Source organism: Fundulus heteroclitus, chromosome 21, assembly GCF_011125445.2.
Source record: "Fundulus heteroclitus isolate FHET01 chromosome 21, MU-UCD_Fhet_4.1, whole genome shotgun sequence".
Lineage (NCBI taxonomy): Eukaryota > Metazoa > Chordata > Actinopteri > Cyprinodontiformes > Fundulidae > Fundulus > Fundulus heteroclitus.
Window position 1 is genome coordinate 23,904,163 of NC_046381.1, and position 20,586 is coordinate 23,924,748.

General features: G+C 43.2%; 1 protein-coding gene across 2 annotated transcripts in view; it reads right to left on the reverse strand.

The window, feature by feature from the left end:
- The window catches only part of LOC118556862 (NLR family CARD domain-containing protein 3-like), a 353,674-nt gene that overhangs the window by 23,642 nt on the left and 309,446 nt on the right, over positions 1 to 20,586 (reverse strand). The window contains exons 2-4 of one of the 2 annotated variants that reach the window (XM_036125406.1): positions 14,017 to 14,157; positions 12,120 to 12,355; positions 8,390 to 10,175 (exon numbers count right to left, since the gene is read on the reverse strand). In XM_036125406.1, coding sequence (XP_035981299.1) covers positions 8,390 to 10,175; positions 12,120 to 12,355; positions 14,017 to 14,138 — 2,144 coding nt within the window. In that variant the 5' untranslated portion in view covers positions 14,139 to 14,157. The remainder of the gene's footprint in view (positions 1 to 8,389; positions 10,176 to 12,119; positions 12,356 to 14,016; positions 14,158 to 20,586) is intronic. The other variant, XM_036125407.1, reaches the window with a different exon arrangement.

Genomic DNA, 20,586 nt, shown 5'->3' on the forward strand with positions numbered 1-20,586 from the left:
ATTGTTTTGATTTGGCCCCCTTATGATGCCACCACTGGTGGGAGCTGTTTTTGTTTATTGAAGTGAAAAGTATCTGGTTGTCTTAGAGCAATGAAAGGACACTTGGACATGATGGCAAAAGACAAGAAAGGAGAATGTTGTCAGTGGCTAACCACCTTTTCATTGCCACTTTTGCAGGACGTGAAGGTCTTGACTCGTAGACATTGGTTTAAAAAAAAAAACTTACGTAATCCAATGTAAGAAAAAATGACTTGTTTATTACGAACGTGAACTTGCAAAAAAGATTGTCAACATTACGGTAAGTAAAAAACCAAAACTTGAATCTTACGGTCAAAAAACTGTAGCTCCTCGCCCTGCACCATTGCCTTTTTTTCTTTCTTTTTTTCTTTACAGTACCCCGCGCATGCGCACCTATACATGCGCACCTATACAGACAAAACTGTGCACCTTTCGCTACTTAAACAGGACATCAAAGGAGCCTTTATCAAATATAGAAAACAATACAAAATAAAACCAAATGTCTATCAATACACTAACGGTATACATTCCTCATAATTAAATTATGATAATCAGCAGAAAATAAAACATAATGTCTATATGGCTCTAACATTCCGGCCCCTAATTGTTCTTGTAGGCTACAAAACAATTACCTTTTACATATCCATAGAGCCATACATGTTGCTTTCCAAAAAAGTAGATACGATCCATGTAATACTTAATCTTTTACATTCAAAACAAGTTGGGTAACTATAAGAAAATTTTTTTTGCAGTCTTTCTGATGGAAGTGTACAAAGAAAACAAAAAAAAATGGAGCCAGACGTTCCAGAACATGACTCACCGTTGGAGACCAGCCTTTACCGCTGTCTCTGTTGACATGTGAAAGACCACTACATATCCGCTTCAAGCAGCATGCAGAGCTTGGAGATAGGTCTAAGCAGAACACTTGAGCTGGTTTTCACCTTAGCCTGACGAACATGCCCTCTGCAGTCTTCTATTGTTTCCAAAACCCGACCCATGATCCATGAATTCCTCGGGACTGTGTCGTCAATGATGAGAACAATATCACCTTCAGTGATATTTCGCCTTGGGAGACACCATTTCTGCCTCTGTTGTAGTGTCAGCAAATATTCCTTTGTCCAGCGTCTCCAAAATAAATCGCTCAGGTATTGGACCTGCCGCCACCTACGTCTGGAGTAAATGTCATTTCTGTCAAAGATACCTGGTGGTAATGGTGTTTTGGCTTTCATCAACAGAAGGTGATTTGGCGTTAATGCCTCCAAGTCATTTAGGTCATTGGAGACCTTTGTAATGGGGCGGCTATTCAAAATAGCTTCAACTTCACAGAGCAAAGTTTGCAGCCCTTCCTCATCAACTGTTTGCTGCTTTACAACTGAGTTGAGCACCTTCCTTATTGTCCGTATCTGTCGCTCCCAAATACCGCCAAAATGAGACGCCGCAGGGGGATTGAACATCCAAGTGATGCCTTTTGCTGTCAAGGTGTTCTGAATCTTTGCATCATTCAAAGCTTGCACTGACTCTCGCAGCTCACGCTCTGCTCCTACAAGGTTGGTTCCATTGTCGGAGCGAATAAGCTTGACTTGCCCTCTGCGAGCAATGAATCTGCGCAATGCATGAATACAGGAGCTTGTATCCAAAGAACTTGCTAGCTCAATATGTACAGCTCGCATTGTTAAACATGTGAAAATCACACCATACTTCTTTATCATGATTCGACCTCTCTTAATTTCAAAAGGGCCAAAATAGTCCATTCCAACGTTTGTAAACGGTGGTTCATCAGGTACAAGCCGTTCACTAGGCAAATCTGCCATGAATTGATGTCCTGATTTTCCATGCTGCCGTTTGCAGGTTACACATCTGGATAGAACTGTCCGGATGACTGAATGAGCTCTCAATATCCAGTATTGCTGTCGCACCTTTGACAAAACATGATTTCTGCCACTGTGCCCAAGATCTTCGTGCACAGATGTGAGAATAAGAGACGTGATGTGCATATCTTTGCTTAAAACTGCAGGATGTTTTAACTCCTCTTCCATTGAAGACTTATTCAACCTGCCACCAACTCTCAATATGCCCTTCTGCAGGACAGGTGCCAGCTGATAAAGACAGTTCCCCTTTGGCATCAGCTTACCTTCCTGAAGCAGCCTGATTTCTTTGTGGAATTTCTTTGCTTGACTGAGACGAACTACCTCCAACTCTGCTTCTACGATGTCACTCACGGATATTGACTGTCTTGGAAAGGAAGCTTTGATGTCCGTCATTTGTTTCTCAAGCTCAATCTTTTGACTGTTTTCATCGAGCCTTCTCGTTTCAAGAGACGTTTTTAACTCTTTTCTCTTCTGCGCACAGAGCTTTAACATGCTTTTCAGTTTCAGGTACCATGCAACGCCACGCTTCAAGCGATACCAACTCGAATAATGGTGAATGAGTTGGGAGGCTGGATCCATATTTCCACTAATATCAAGCGTACAAACAGAAACATCTTTGACCTCTGGGTCACAACTAAGTGTCTGACTTACGCTAAGTGGGAAATCTGGCCACTCTGACTCTTGCTTAGTCAAGAAGTCAGGACCCCTGATCCAAGTTTCTGCCTTTAAAAAGGCATCCATAGTAAGTCCTCTGGAAGCAAAGTCTGCTGGATTAGCAGAGGAATTCACAAATCTCCACTGAGATATCTCTGATTTATCTCTTATTGCAGTAACTCGGTTGGCAACAAACGTATGGTATCTGGCACTCTCATTTCGGATGTACTGAAGAACAGAAGTACTGTCGGTCCAGAACACAGACTCCTTCAAGTCAAGATCCAGTTCTTCTCTCATTACCATGTCCATTTTTGCGGCTACAACTGCAGCTGTGAGCTCAAGACGAGGTATGCTGACTGGTTTTAATGGCGTGACCCTGGCTTTGCCAATAACAAAAGCACTGTGTGACTGGTTTTGCCTGTTTATAGAAACCAGGTAGGTGACTGTACCATATCCCTTCTCACTTGCATCCGCAAAGTGGTGGAGCCTTGCTGATATAGTCTCACCAAAATTTGTTGGTTTGAAACATCTCTTAACCTGAAACGTTGCCAAGTGTTGCAGTGTTGTCACCCACCTTTCCCACTGCACAGAGAGAGCTTCTGGCATGTTGTCATCCCAAGCATGCTTTGTTCTGCATAGCTCCTGCAGGATCTGCTTCACTGGAAGGATTAGCGGAGCTAAAATCCCAAGAGGATCATATATTGAACTCACCATTGAAAGTACTCCTCTTCTTGTCAGTGGCTTGTTCTGGATAACAACTCTAAATTTCAGAGCGTCTGATTCCACGCACCACTGAACTCCTAAAGCTCTTTCAACTGGGAGCTGATCCTTTCTTAGATCCAGTTCCTTGATTTCCTTAGCCCACTCCTCCTCCGGTAATGATGCCAGTACAACTCTACTGTTGGAAATCCATTTAGTCAGTCTGAAGCCTCCTGTTTTACATAAAACCAGAAGATCTTGAATAAGAGCAACTGCTTGTTTCTCAGTAGCAACAGACTTGAGACAGTCGTCAACGTAAAAGTTCTTCAATACTGTGCTTGTTGCCTCCAAGCTGAAACTTTCCCGATGATCCTCAGCACACTTTCTTAATGCAAAATTTGCACAACTTGGTGACGACGTCGCACCAAACAGGTGAACAACCATTCGGTATTCCTTCAGTTCTTGGTTAAGGTCACCTCGAGGCCACCACAGAAATCTGAGCATGTCAGTGTCTTCCTTCGGAACTTTGACCTGATAAAACATGCTTTCAATGTCAGACATAAAAGCAACTGGCTCCTGCCTAAATCTTGTCAGCACGCCAATGAGGGAGCTTGTCAGGTCTGGACCTTGTAACAAACGAGAGTTCAAAGAAGTACCTTGATACGAGGCTGCACAGTCGAATACCACCCGCAGCTTCTGTTTAGTTGGGTGGTAAACCCCGTGATGTGGGATGTACCATATTCTGCTGCAGCTTTTATGAACGTCGTTCACGGGAACTTCCTCAGCATAGCCCTTTTCTAAGGTTTCAGTCATGAACTTTTTGTATTCCTCATGAAACGTTGCATTTCTTAACAACTTTCGCTTCAAGCTTTCCATTCTCTGTACTGCAACAGTGCGGTTGTTTGGGAATGCTGCATTTTTCTCCTTAAAGGGTAGACCAATGCTATAATGACCATCAACAAATTTCACTGACTGTGAAACAGAGTCCAGAAACTGTTTGTCCTCATGAGACATCTCCAGTTTTCCAGTTTGTTGGTGCTCAGGGAAGTCAAACTTTATCTGCTGCTGGGTTAGATCCTCTAACCTTGCCACTGAAATCCTATTTGCTGTAACCTGGGACCACTCAGCATCTGCTTTACCGTGGGTCACTTCTCTTGGCAAAGGCCCATTAATTGTCCAACCCAGAACAGTCTTTATGGCATACGGTCCATTTCCCTGGCTGTTAATGACCTTCCATGGTTCAAGTGCCTTTGGGACATTTGCTCCAATCAGCAAACCTATTCCTGCATCAACTTGTTTAAGCTGAACCTCTTTCAAATATGGCCACTTGTCTATGTCCTTCTGATGTGGGACATTTGCTTTTTTAACTGGAATTTCAGTCTGTGAGAAGACTTGGGGGAGCTTCACAAACCTGCTTTCATCCAAGCTGCTAACTTCAAGACCACTGACAACATGTGTGCTGATTAGCTCCTCCTTTCCCATAGTGCGGAGTAATATGTTACTACTTTTACCTGTTACATTTAAGTCCTTCATCAGCTGCTCTGTGCAAAATGTTCCAGTGCTGCCTGGATCTAAGAACGCATGAGTTACAACCATTCTATTACTTCTTGCACACCTGACCTTCACTGGCACGATAGAAACAGCACAGGTTGCTTCTCCGGCCCCAGTATAACCACAAGTTTCACTATCCGCAGGAAGCGCGAAATGTGGGACTTGTTGCTTGTCCTTCTCACTCTGGCTAACAGAGGGAGGTGACGTATCCTTGTTCAAATGCAAAATGGTAGGATGCCTTAGAGAACATGTCTGACATGTGAGTCTTTGCTGACAGCCTTTGCTCATATGCCCATGTGATAAACATCCAAAGCATAGCCCATTTGTTTTGAGAAACTCAAGTTTGTCTTTGTGAGATTTTTCTTTCAGGAGCCTGCAAACATCGACACTATGACCCATTTTCTGGCAGAAATGACACTGTTTTATGCTTGTGTAAACATTGCTTTCTCTAGCCTTTTTAACCTGTTCTGCATTTTTAGACACAGGTGTTACATCCATAGCAAAGCTGTTTTTCTTGACTTTTGCAAAGCTTTCCTTTCTTGTTTCAGGCTTGCTACAAATTCTAGTTGAAGCTGGCTCTTGTAGGTTGCCAAACAACGGATCTGAAGCTATTTTTGCCTGCCTGTCCACAAAACTGACCAAATCAGCAAACCTAGCCCTTATTCCAGTCCTTTCCTGGATGTCAAAGGCAACCCCCCTCCATTTGTCTCTTAACTTGAAGGGAAGTTTGGTGGTGACTGCCCTCATGTTAGAGGGACTATCCATTTCCTCAATGTACTCCAAGCTGTCTACTGTATTACAGCAACTAGTGAGAAACACAGCAAACTCAGTGAGAGCTTTTCCATCTTCTGACCTAATAACAGGCCAATTCAGTGCTCTTTCAATGTAAGCAGAAGCAATAGTGTACTCATTTCCAAAATGCTTCTTTAAAAGCTTCTTGGCTTCCACATAACCTTTGTTTGGATGCATATGGGCACAACTGCGGACAATAACTTTCGGTCTGCCACGAGTGTATTGCTCAAGAAAATGTAACCTGTCTCTGTTGTTATCAGTCCTTTCTTCAATCCCATGCTCGAACGCTTTTACAAAGAACTCAAACTCTAAAGGATCCCCATCAAAGATGGGCACATCCAACCGTGGGAGAGTAGATACTTTCTGTTGCTTTACTAGAAGCTCTGTGATTTCGTTCTGACGCTGCATAACACTCAGCAAGTCTACAAAATTATCAACCCTTCTTTGTCCTGTACTCGGTTGTTCATGCAAATCTGAACGTGGCTGATAGAGTCTGCTCTCGCTATTTGAACTTTTTTGAGCAACAACATCTTGCATGACATCTGGCCCTGAGCGGTCATAGAAGCCTCTGGTATTCGAATGCCCAGATCTGAATCTGCCCTCACCACCTTGGCTTGCAGCAGTACTTATGTGAGCAGCCATTCCATCCACAGGTTCTGCTCGAACACTGTTAGCATGCTCTCCTACAGTCAACACCTCAAGCTTTGCATCAGCCATGGCAATAGCTGTTCTCAATTCCAGCTCCTCTTTTCTTGCCCTAAGCGCTGCCTCTTCCTGCTCAAGCTGTTGTTTGAATTTCAATGCATCAGCACGTGCCAAAAGAGCTGCCTTTTGAGCTTCTACCTTAAGTCTAGCAGAGGATGCAGTTGAAGACACACTTGAAGATGTCACAGAAGATTCTTCACCACGCTTTCTGTCACGCTTAGATGACACCATTGAAGCACTGTCTGTTGGCTTAATTTCAGCATCAGCTGCTTTAGCCTCTTCGGATCTCTGTTTACTTTCATCCAACCAATTCTCAACTTTCTCAACAAAGGTTTTCAGATAGATCGCCTTTGGTTCAAACCATTGCACCTGGTCATCAAGCAGTTCCTGATCACTAAGATGCTCTTTAATGCTGTCATTTATTCCACAGAACTCCATGTATGTATTTGCAAAGTCCGACTTTATTTTAGCAGCGACCTCATCAGCATTAGTATCATCTTCCATCAAAGCTTCAATTTCCTTTATCCTTTTGGTAAGACAGTTTAACTTAGCTTTCCTTGTTTCTTTAAGCTGATTAAGCTTGCCCTCCAGCGCTTTAACAGTAGGCTTTGACACCCTTTTAGCTTCGTTTGTTAGCTCCATGCTAATTGCGTCCCACAAACTCTTAACGCAAATTAACACTTTACAGACGGACGTCGCTGTCAAAATCCAACGTTGGCTTTTACGTTTCGATGGTGTAACGTTTGCACGTTCTTACTTCATGTGAAGACGAGCCGCTTTTGGTCCTGGTTCAGCACATGTCTTTTCGATACGGCGAGGCGAGCTTTTCCCCGTTCGTAGCTCCAGTTCTCAATCCGCTGGCTCCACTTAATCCCTTGTGCAGCGTTTTGTTGAGAAATCCTCTTGATCAGGAGCAGTTTTTTGACTTAATGTCAGTGGCTAACCACCTTTTCATTGCCACTTTTGCAGGACGTGAAGGTCTTGACTCGTAGACATTGGTTTAAAAAAAAAACTTACGTAATCCAATGTAAGAAAAAATGACTTGTTTATTACGAACGTGAACTTGCAAAAAAGATTGTCAACATTACGGTAAGTAAAAAACCAAAACTTGAATCTTACGGTCAAAAAACTGTAGCTCCTCGCCCTGCACCATTGCCTTTTTTTCTTTCTTTTTTTCTTTACAGTACCCCGCGCATGCGCACCTATACATGCGCACCTATACAGACAAAACTGTGCACCTTTCGCTACTTAAACAGGACATCAAAGGAGCCTTTATCAAATATCAAATATAGAAAACAATACAAAATAAAACCAAATGTCTATCAATACACTAACGGTATACATTCCTCATAATTAAATTATGATAATCAGCAGAAAATAAAACATAATGTCTATATGGCTCTAACAGTTATTGTATAATTTCATGATTTTGTGAATTTGTAATAAATAGATACAGAGCTTGGGGAAGAAGACAGCGGTTGTTCCGTCATTCACTGAAACTATCTATGTTTACAGTTTTAGGTTTTGCACTCTGAAAGAAAGAAGTGAAGACGTCATCAAAATATCATCTGTTGCGATGGTTTCAACCCAGTTGAGACGTGTAACACATACAAACCAAGGCAGTTCAACCATGCCGCTCATCTGGGCTGTTTATCACACAATGTTTCTGATGTTCTCTGATTTATTTATCTTTTACAAAGAAGACATTTATGGGCCAAATTACTATCACCTGCGGACCAGAAGTGGCCCACAGACCATCAGTTCTCTAGGTCAGTTTAACAGCCCTGACCTAGAGAGTGATTTTCTGAAAAGGTGAATTATGGGTAACAGCCCAATGAGTGAAGAGCTGTTTAAAGTTTAAAATGTGTCTCTGGATGATTGTATCTTTTAAAAAAAGATCAAAATCTCTAAATAGCAAAAGCTGCAGCAGAGCTGACCTGAATGAGCTGAAGATTTAGAAATCTGAATGGTTGAAATTGTTGAAAGTATGAAAGAAGTAGTTAAAGGTCCAAAAACATCCAGAACTGACTTGAATAATGAAGAATAAACTGGACGGCAATAATGTTGAATCAGCATCACACAATGAAGACATCTGGACTCACCGAGCCTTTCTGCAGTTGCTCACAGCTGGAATCAGTCTCAGTCGTCCTGCTTCTGATGTGTTGTACTTCTCCAGGTCCAACTCATCCAGAACCTCCTCTGACATCTGCAGCTGGTGGGCCAGAGCTGAGCACTGGATATCTGAGAGCTCCTCTGATTTGTTCTCTGATTTCAGGAACTGTTGGACCTCCTGAAAAACTGAGAGGTCCTTCATCTCCATCAGAGAGTGGAAGATGTTGATGCTTCTATCAGGAGAGAAATAATTAGTGTTCATCTCCTTCAGGTTGCTGATGACTCTCTGGATGGTTTCTGGACTGTTCTCTGTCTGACCCAGCAGGCCTCCTAAGAGTCTCTGGTTGGACTCCACAGAGAGGCCATGAAGGAAGCGAGCAAACAGGTCCAGGTGGCCATTTTCACTTCTGAGGGATTTCTCCATGATTCTCTTCAGCAAGTCCTCCAGAGATGTTTCACCGCATTTCTGTCCCAAGAACTTCTCCATCACCTCTGTGTTCCTGCTGGTGAAGCAGTGGAACATGTAGACTGCAGCCAGAAACTCCTGAATGCTAAGATGAACAAAGCAGTAGACTGCTTTCTGGAAGATCACACTCTCTCTCTTGAAGATCTCTGTACAAACTCCTGAGTACACCGAGGCCTCTGTGACATCCAGACCACACTGCTGCAGGTCTTCTTGGTAGAACATGATGTTTCCTTTCTCCAGGTGTTCCAACGCCAGCCTCCCCAGCTTCAGGAGAACTTCCCTGTCAGCCTCCATCAGCTCCTGTGGACTCCTCCCATGTCCTCTATGGTACTTGTTCTTCTTCCTCCTGGTCTGGACCAGCAGGAAGTGAGAGTACATGTCAGTCATGGTCTTGGGCAGCTCTCCTCTCTGCTCTGTGGTCAACATGTCCTCCAGAACCGTAGCAGTGATCCAGCAGAAGACTGGGATTCCACACATGATGTGGAGGCTTCTGGAGATCTTGATGTGGGAGATGATTCTGCTGGACAGCTCTTCATCACTGAACCTCCTCCTGAAGTACTCCTCCTTCTGGGCGTCGGAGAAGCCTCGTACCTCTGTTACTCTGGCAACACATGATGGAGGGATCTGATTGGCCGCTGCAGGTCTGGAGGTGATCCAGACCAGAGCCGAGGGAAGCAGGTTCCCCTTGATGAGGTTTGTCAGCAGAACGTCGACTGATGACTTCTGTGTGACGTCAGAAACCAGCCGACTGTGGTTGAAGTCCAGAGAAGGTCTGCTTTCATCCAGGCCGTCAAAGATGAAGAGAAGTTTCTGGGCAGCCAGCTGCTCTGCTGGGAGCTTCTGGAGGGTTGGATGGAAAACATGGAGCAGCGTGAGAAGACTGTGCTGCTCACCTCTGATCAGGTTCAGCTCCCTGAATGACAGCAGAACCACCACATGGACATCTTGGTTCTCCAAGCCCTCAGCCCAGTCCAGAGTGAACTTCTGCACTGAGAAGGTTTTTCCAGCACCAGCGATGCCGTTGGTCAGAACCACTCTGATGGCTCCATGTTGGTCAGGTAAGGCTTTAAAGATGTCGTGGCACCTGATTGGAGAGTCATCAAGGTTCTGGATCCTGGAAGCTCTCTCCAGCTGCTTCACCTCATGCTGGGTATTAACCTCTTCACTCTGTCCCTCTGTGATGTAGAGATCAGTGTAGATCCTGTTGAGGAGGGTTCTACTTCCTGGTTCATCACTTCCTTCAGTCACACATTCACATCTCCTCCTCAGACTGATCCTATGTTCCTCTAGAACCTTCTGCAGACCAACATCTGCTGGAACAGAGAAGAAGAGACAACTGAAGGAAAAACATGATTTAGTGAGCAGAAACATCTGGAACATCAGGAGGTGTCATCATTAGAAGGTCTCTTAGTTCACATGATGTGATGCTAATCAATGGGATCCATCCTTAGAAGCAGAACCTTGTTAGATGGTCAGACAGCAGAGTTCTGCCTCTGCTTTTTGGCCAGTATCTGTTCACTGTCAGGATCTGATTCACAAAGCAGATCAGATGAAGAAATGCTGACAGAAACATGCAGCAGCTTTCAGCAACATGAAATCTTTAGCATCATGTCACCATTACCCTCATTTCTCTGCTTCTATCTGACCTTCTCCCACAAACACAGCAGCTACAGAAGAGGCAGGGAGACAGAAAATGTTTCCTGGCAGCATTTTCAGCCTTAATGAAGGAAATCTGGAGGATATTCTTTAATCTGTCAGAGAAACAGCTCCTTGGATCAGGTAGTGTTCACATTTCAGATGCTTTTCTCACTCGGAGACTGGATTGGATATTTTTAAAGAATAATTACAGACTAGAAATGACATGGGACTGATTTGGCCCTTTAGAAGTAAACAGCTGATAGAAATATTCCATGTTTCTACAAATATATCTGCTGTAATCTGGGATCTATTGTCAGAGGAAATAAAGGTTTCTCTCTCAGACTTTCCCTCCCTCTTTCTGTAAAATAAAATTTAATTCAATTTCATTTATAGCGCTAATTCATGAAACATGTCATCTCGAGGCACTTTACAAAGTCAAATTCAATCATATTCTACAGATTGTTCAAAAATGTCCTATATAAGGGAACCAGTTGATTGCTTCAAAGTCCCGACAAGCAGCATTCCCTCCTGAAGTAGAGCTACAGGGAGAGTCGTCTGCATTGTCCATGGCTTTGCAGCAATCCCTCATACTGAGCAAGCATGAAGCGACAGTGGAAAGGAAAACTCCCCATTAACGGGAAGGAAAACCTCCGGCAGAACCAGGCTCAGTATGAACAGTCATCTGCCTCAACCGACTGGGGGGTTAGAAAAGACAGAGCAGAGACACAGAAAGCACAGAAGCTCACATTGACCCAGGAGTACTTTCTATGTTAGAGAAGACAGAGCAGAGACACAACAAGAGAGACAAAAAAGGACAGAAGCACACATTGATCCAGTAATCTGTTCTACATTAGATGGTAATAGCGGATGATCTGTCTTCCCTGGATGACGTCACAGCTAACAGAATGCCAGTTCAGGTGTACCTACTATGAAGAAAAAAATAGAGAGAGCAAACAGTTAAAAGCAGAAATGACGACAAGTAATGCAGAATTGGAGAACAGTAGAACTGAGTAGAGTGAGAGAAATAGACCCTGATGTCCTCCAGCAGCCTAAGCCTATAGCAGCATAACTATAGAGGTAGCTCAGGGTAACATGAGCCACTCTGACTAGAAGCCTTGTCAAAAAGGAAAGCTTTAAGATTAGTCTTAAAAGTAGACGGGGTGTCTGCCTCCCAGATTTGTCATGTTACCAAAACTGGGAGTTGGTTCCACAGGAGAGGAGCCTGATAGCTAAAGGATCTGCCTCCCATTCTACTTTTAGAGACTCTAGGAACCACCAGCAGACCTGCAGTCTGAGAGCAACAGTGCAGCAGGTTGTTTTCTCCACCTTTTTGTTTCCATGCATCAAAATGAGCTGCAGCTTTAAGGAGATGTTCAGTTTTAATGCATTTAGCACAAAGAGCTGAAAACAGAACCACTTCAAAACAAACCCAATAGGTTGTTGGGTTGAACACAAACATTACATTTACAGCAGCTGGAAATCCAGAGATTCAGGGGAAATAATTGATCACAAAAAAGTTTTTTAAAGACATCAATTTCCATATCCGAACTACAGACGAGGAATTAGTTCAACAGAGACGATAGAAGGAAGTTCTGATTGGAGATGTTCAGTCTCACCTGGAGCACAGCTGCTCTGATTGGCTGCCAGCAGTCCAGGTCCTGGTCTGGGTCTTTCTCCACACTGGGGGCAGGAGGAGGGTCCTGATGGAGCAGACTGGACCCAGTGTGACGTGATGCACTGTCGGCAGAACCAGTGTCCACAGCTGGTAGAGACCGGGTCCATCAGGACCTTCTGACACAAAGCACAGCAGGACCTCTGTTCCTCCACACCAACGCTGCTCCTCTTTCTCCCTCTGTGGAGACATTTCTTCATCACTGAAACAGTTCACTACCAACAGGGCGGGGCTGTCCTCCTGAAGCTGGAGATGTTCATGAGGGTCCACCACAAAGAGCGGACCAGACGCTGGGTCAGAACAGAACCTCAGCTTTGCTTTCTCTTCATGGAAACACCATGAGTTCACTCAGATGTTTTCTGTGTTCCTTATCACTTAATTGTTTCTTGAAGAAGCACAATCTGTACTTTATCTGTCTTTAAACAGTTTAGTATGGCTTTCCTCTTTATGACATTATTAATGTTACAACTACAGAACTTAAAGGTGCCATGACATCACCGTATAAACCATTTCATGTGGTTGATATTGCTGCATTTGTAGCTTTTCATAAGAATTTCATTTTAATAGTTTTGTCAGGCCCCCTCAACAGTCAATAGTTTTGACATCCCCCTCAGTAAAAGAGTTGGTTTTGGTAATGACATGCAGATCTTCCAAGCTGACTTCACTCTGATTGGCTGAAACACACACACACACACACACACCACTAGCCCCTCAATCCACACCTCCCTTCCAGGTGCAACACTCCGTTACAAATCCATTATGATTTTTATGACTAGTTGAAGTGTTTGTGTTGCAGGTTTAGAGCCAGTTTTAAGCCTTTCGACCAAAGGCTTTAAACTGGCGGCGTGATTCTACATACAAAGCCATTTAGACCGCGGCACGGTGGGAGAGCTCGCTATGGTGCACCGTGACACAGGAATATGCAGCTGGGACACAGTAATTCACCTCAGTACTGAAACGGAGAAAGATAACTCACTGCCAGCATTCCTCTAACACAGTTACGTTATGTAGCTGTCTGCCAGCTCTCCACCTCTATGACAGTGACAGCCGCAGTGGTCGTCAGTCAGCCGGATTTTTGTTACAAACACACCTTTCTTACATTTACATGCATTTAGCAATTAAATAAACTCACAGGTTATGACAGCATTGTGTTCGCCACCTTCCGTGTTTATACAGACAGTTTTTTTAATTTTAGTTTATTTGAAAACTACGATTTAAATTCCCGTCACAGTAAACTATCTTCAGTAAAGTTCCCATAAACTCTTGTGCGTTTGCTTGATAGTTTGCTCTGATTGGAGAACATGAATTACGTAAAAAGATAAACTGTTTTTCTGATCTGACCGTTTTTGAGCAAAGCAGCAAAGCTGACCAGTCCTGGCAGTGTGCTTTGGTATTCAATTGTGGCATTAACATGGCCTCATCAGTGCACAACAGACCATATTATACGCCAAAACCTAAGAAAAATAAATTTATTGTCAGGCCCCTCTAACACTCATCTGTCACCTGGCAGAGCTGCTGCTGTATCTCACGACTCTCTGGGTCTGCTATACATCACATAAACTGGCTGGACAGAACAAAACAGAACCCATTTCCAAACAAGCTAACTCCACACATTAAAAGAAAAAATAAATGAAAGAAAACCATAACACCCAACACTGAACCATTATGGATTCTCAGGTCTTCAGTTCAATACTACTGGTTCCCTGAGTCACTTCCTCCAGAATTATTTAGCTTTAAGAAAAATAAAGTTACTTTGGATTCAGATGCTGTAGATAAACCAGTCAATGTTCTAGATTTATATCTCTGCAGCCATATGGATCAGTTAGAAACTGTTTTTTTACTCTGAGGGTCCAGGTTCTTTACTGAAGACTGGATTCCATTCTTTGGACCGGTCACTCCTCACAGACAGACAGCTGGATCCTGGAGGTTCTGCTCTGTTCTCCTTTAGATCACAATCCTCCATCTTCTGGACTTCAGTCAGTCTGAGAGAGAAACCAGAACCAGTCAATTCTCAGTGATTCAGGTCCAATAAATATCCTGTAAAGCAGAAAGCTTATTCCATCCGGATTTACCGAAGCACAGTTTTACACATCTGACCATTTAGGATGAAAGCCACAAATTAAATGCTGACTTTACTATTTTGCAGCAGTAGAGGCAGTGAGCTGTTCTGCAGGTCCTAACAGAATATTTTGCTGAATAACTAAAAATCATGTTTAATCTCCAGCTTCTCACAGAGACAACTTCAGTTCCTTCCATCTGACAAGAAACAAGTGAAGTCGTCCTCCTCACAAACTGCTTCCCATCATAGTTTCCTGTCAAGGTTCACATAGCGTAACTGAAAACTCTCCTATGGAGGCCATTTTCCCCCCAGTCTGTTCTCCTTGTTGAACAATCATGACCTCTGACCCTAACTGAAGCACTGAGGCCTGCAGACGTTTCATCGAGGATGAGCTGTTGAACTCTTGGAATAATTCAGGTAGGTCGGCGTCTTCTGGGAAGGTTCTCCACTATTTTCATAATAAAATTTCCCTCCCCTTTATCAGTAAGATTATCGAAAAAGCTGTGTTTCAACAATTAAACACCTTCTTAACAATGACCAGCCGCTTTGATGTTTTCCAGTCAGGTTTCCTCACCACAGTACAGAGACCGCCCTTATCAAGGTGTTTAATGACATCCATATAAATACAGACTGTGGAAGAACCACCGTGCTGGTTCTATTGGACCTCAGTGCAGCATTGATACTGTCGATCACTCCATCCTGTTAGAATGCCTGGAGAACTGGGTCGGCCTCTCTGGTACAGCTCTCCACTGGTTTAAATCCTACTTAAAGGACTTGTAAAGTTACCTACGGGCACTACATTACATGTGGGGTTCCCCAAGGGTCGATCCTGGCTCCCCTCCTCTTCAATGTCTACATGCTCCCCCTAGCTCAGATAATAAAAAAAACCATCATCAGCTACCATCACTATGCAGACGACACACAGCTCTACATCACCATGTCACCAGGTGACTATAAACCAGTTCAGGCTCTGAGTAAATGCCTAGAAGAAATCAATGCCTGGATGTGTCAAAACTTTCTTCAATTGAATAAAAACAAAACAGAAGTAATATTAAAACCGCAAGCGGTGATGAGCGGCCCTCGCAGCAAAGCGCCGCTCTGGCCTATTGGCCACCGCTGGGATTTGCGCACCGCCGGCCGCCCGCCACCGCAGATGCTGTCACGCATTTTGCCCGCCCGTCCACTGGCCGATTCACACGAACGTGTTCGGCAGTGTTCCCCCACGACTCACAAAAAATCTGGTGCAGATCGCTCGATGCAGCGAGGAGATACAGCCGTTGAATAATGATAATGCATTTGGCCATCGGACCGGACTAAATCGTTCGGCGGGCCGAATTCGGCCCGCGGGCCGTAGCTTTGACACCCCTGGTTTAAACATTAGTATACCAATTTAATCAAAGGTATCTTACTAGCTGTTAATCCAGCTTAATGTGAAAAGTTCACAAAACCATTTTAGTTTTTTAAAGTTACTTGCTATTTCATGTGTTTAAGGGTTTTGTTTCTTGCATTAAGACAGCTGTTATGAAAGTTTAACATCTAAATTGGTGTATACACACCCAAAAGTAATGTAAAAGTAACACTTTAGCAATTGGACTATTGCCAAAGGAACACTTTAGCAATATCGCGGGGGTAGCAGCTTTATAAAGGAGGCCCAGACGTCCCTCTCTCCAGCCACTTGGGCCAGCTCCTCAGGAGGAATCCCAAGGCGTTCCCAGCAGAGAGACATAGTCCCTCCAGCGTGTCCTGGGTCTTCCCCTGGGCCTCCTCCTGGTGGGACGTGCCCAGAACACATCACCAGGGAGGCGTCCAGGAGGCATCCTGACCAGATGCCCGAGCCACCTCAACTGGCTCCTCTTGACGTGAAGAAGCGGCGGCTCTACTCTGAGTCCTCCCCGGATGACTGAGCTCCTCACCCTATCTCTAAGGGAGAGCCCAGACACACTACGGAGAAAACTCATTTCAGCCTCTTGTATCCGGGATCTCGTTCTTTCGGTCACGACCCAAAGCTCGTGACCATAGATGAGGGTAGGAACGTAAACCGACCGGTAAATCGAGAGCTTCGCCTTTTGGCTCAGCTCTCTCTTCACCACAACGGATTGGTACAGCGCCCGCTTCACAGCAGACGCTGCACCAATCCACCTGTCCATCTCCCGCTCCATCTTCCCCTCATTCGTGAGCAAACCCTAAGATACTTGAACTTCTCCACTAGAAGCTGGCTCTTTGGACTTTCCTTTTTTTAAAAGCTTATAGTTAGAGTGGCTCATGTTACCATGAGCTACCTCTATAGTTATGCTGCTATACGTTTAGGCTACTGCAGGACACCAGGGTCTATTGTTCTTCAATTTTGAATGACTGTTGTCATTTCAGCTTTTAACTTTTTGATTTTTCTTTTTTCTTCATAGTAGGTACACCTGGTCTGGCGTTCTGTTAGCTGTGGCATCATCCAGGGAAGACAGATCACCCGCTATTACCATCTAATGTAGAACTTCTGTGCTTTTTTGTCTCTCTTGTTGTGTCTCTGCTCTGTCTTCTGTAACCCCAGTCGGTCGAGGCAGATGACCGTTCATACTGAGCCTGGTTCTGCTGGAGGTTTTTCCTTCCCGTTAATGGGGAGTTTTTCTTCCCACTGTCGCTTCATGCTTGCTCAGTAGGTAGGATTGCTGCAAAGCCATGGACAATGCAGACGACTCTCCCTGTGGCTCTACGCTTCTTCAAGAGAGAATGCTAATTGTCAAGACTTTGATGCAAAGAACTGGTTCCCTTATATAGGAATTTTTTTTTACCAATGTGTATAATCTGACCCAATCTGTATAATCTGATTGATTTTGACTTTGTAAAGTGCCTTGAGATGACATATTTCATGAATTGGCGATATATAAATAACATTGAATTGAATCATCTCTTTAGACCAAGTAAACTATCACATTTTATGAGACAGTTATCTCATTTTAAACATATAATCATCTAACGTTATTACTCTTAGCAAGTTAAAGCTCCATAAAAATTTTAGACCAGCTTTTAGTTCCACTCTTTTATTATGCACATCTAGGCTACCTATAAATATAAAGTATGGCATGCCAAAAAACATTTTCAACAATTTTATATCTAAGCATTAAAAATTTTAATATTTCACCAATTTTCACAGCAAGATTGAAATAACGACATTTTTTGTAAAAACTTTTTTCCTTTTTTACCTACCTTTTGAAATTAATACTTGTTTCTACTTCTCCAAAATTATACTTCAAGAAAACTATTGTGCTGTCCTGGGGCCATATGCAGCTAGACAAAAAGTTCCCCACACAAAGCTTCCTTTTCTTGCGTTGTCTGAATAACCTTTGTTCCCAAATCTGGCTTTCAATTCAATTCAATTCAATTTTATTTATATAGCGCCAAATCATGAAACATGTCATCTCAAGGCACTTTACAAAGTCAAGTTCAATCATATTATACAGATTGGGTCAGATTATACAGATTGGTCAAAAATGTCCTATATAAGGAAACCAGTTGATTGCATCAAAGTCCCGACAAGCAGCATTCACTCCTGGGGAAGCGTAGAGCCACAGGGAGAGTCGTCTGCATTGTACATGGCTTTGCTGCAATCCCTCATACTGAGCAAGCATGAAGCGACAGTGGGAAGAAAAACCACCCATTGGCGGGAAGGAAAAACCTCCAGCAGAACCGGGCTCAGTATGAACGGTCATCTGCCTCGACCGACTGGGGTTACAGAAGACAGAGCAGAGACACAACAAGAGAGACAAAAAAGCACAGAAGCACACATTGATCTAGTAATCTGTTCTACATTAGATGGTAGTAGCGGGTGAGCCGTCTTCTCTGGATGATGTCACAGTTAACAGAACGCCAGACCAGGTGTACCTACTATGAAGAGAAAAGAGAGAGAACAGAAAGTTAAAGCAGAAATGACAACACATAATGCATAATTGAAGAACAGTAGAACTCAATAGAGTGAGAAAATTAGATCCTGATATACTCCAGTAGCCTAAGCCTATAGCAGTAAAACTATAAAGGTAGCTGAGAGTAACATGAGCCACTAGTTATAATTTTTGTCAAAAAGAAAAGTTTTAAGATTAGTCTTAAAAGTAGACAGGGTGTCTGCCTCACGGACCAAAACTGGGAGTTGGTTCCACAGGAGAGGAGCCTGATAGCTAAAGGATCTGCCTCCCATTCTACTTTTAGAGACTCTAGGAACCACCAGCAGACCTGCAGTCTGAGAGCGAAGTGCTCTGTTAGGAACATACGGGGTAATCAGAGCTCTGATTTATGATGGAGTTTGATTTAAACATTGTTTTTGTAAAAAGACAAATACTTTTCCAAGGCAGAAGCGTGTAGAACAAATTCAGCTTCAACATTAGCAGTTTCCCTAGCTTCATCGCTGAAAAGCAGCTTTTAACCGGAGCAAAATACGTCAAAGATCTTTTATTTAAGGTGAGAGCACTCACTATCTCACGTAATTCAAATAGAGATCTAACAAAGTTGTGATGTCTCACTCGATTAAATATGAACCCAAAACGTTTCTAACTGTTTTTACCGTGGATTTCCTCTGACTAAGAATTAATTAATATGTTATTTATGTAATGTATTCACGACATGAATTCCTTGCTGTCTTAACAAAAGGCAGAACAACTATAACGTTACTTTCTATAATTATTACAGGTTCTGCTGAGATGTCAAATTCTGGAGAGTGCTTAGACACCCTGACACACAAATATGGATTAACTTCATTTCATGTGCACTCGTGAACTTGTTTTAGTTGATTTAGTTTTCTTGATGTACTGTAGAGCGTGATGAGGTCTGTTGTGGTATTGTGTGCACTGGATTGAGGGGACAGTTGGTGTTGTCTGTCAAACCCAATCTTCTTAAACTGCAAATTCAGTAAAGTTACAAGATATATATAACGGTTGAAATTACAGCTCAAACGTCGTTACAACACTTCTAAATCTGAGTCTCACGCACAATTTCAAATACAAACACGAAGCAGTTTGATTTTTGTCCGATGATGAGCGAGCGAGCGAGCGAGAGAGAGAGAACTGATAAAGCAGCACATAGTAACAATAAGTCTAGCGCTCCATAAAGATGTTATTAATTAGGGAAATCTTTCTGATTGTTTCACAGCGGTTACCTGCAGCGGGTAAACACGCCCACGACAACACACTTAGGCTGCCCGCAGCCCATTTCTATCGGAATATGCGCCAAAACTGCCTCTTTAAAATGAACTGCACGGTGCAGTCTGCGCCTGTCTGAATTGCAATGAGAAGTATTACACATCTATGCGTGAGCATAATCAAAAATTCCCCCCCAGGAGCAGCGTTTTGTTTTTTTTTCCCCAGGACCCGCGGTAACGACAGCGGTGTTCTTACGATGGAGTATTAGGGCCACACATGAAGTGAAAAAATAATTTTGCCATGACGAGATTAAACTGGTGCAGATCAGTTGATGCAGCGATGCATTTGGCCACCGGAGGCAGTGGCGACCCACCAGCTTAAAATCTATGTATTGACATCTTAAAAATGGTCTTATAGCTTAAAAGATCATCCTGTTTTGGTTGATTTTGTAGCCGAATAAAAGAGAGGTTCTCAAAGCATTAAATAAGCCTTTTGACTTTTAAAAATGTTGTCCTTTTAAGGTAATTTTAAGTTACTTTTTATTAAATTTGTCAATATCTTATGGAAGTCTGGACATATGGCAGCGGCGTTTCAGGTGACTTCGCCATGTCACCACGCCGCACTGCTCCATGGAATCCAGTTGGGCCTGGAATCCACAACACAGCAACATGTCTTCTGTCTGTGGACACAGTTTCATGTTGATTAGCTCAGAGGGGTAACATAGCGACTGTTAACAATAAAACATGACACTTCCTGTTGTCAGGGGGCGTGGCCTAAGCAATGTCATCATTTGACCATTGGATATTGTAGGAGACCTAGTGGTGATCAACTACTGAAAGTTTGGCTCTGTGAGTTTTTGTGTATGAAATATAACAGTTTTGTGTTTCATAGCGAGTAGGTGAATTTTGACCCCTGCCCACGCCCCTTCAGCATGCTCAAAAACTCACCGTTTTGATAACTTTTAATTGGCCATGCCTTATGATCAGACTGCTCGAGTTTCAAGCCGCTCGCTCAAAATCTCTAGGAAGAGTTGGATCAAATACCAATGCTGTAAACGTCAAAAATGGGGTCAAAATCAGATATTCAATCTAAAATGGCCGACTTCCTGTGATATTTGCACTATGACATTAATTGTAAATTCTGAGCGTCTTGGTGAGCTCTACCACTGTACCAAATCTCATGTCTCTACGATGAAGTAAGTGAATAGCAAAGGGTCCTTTGAAAATTGCTAG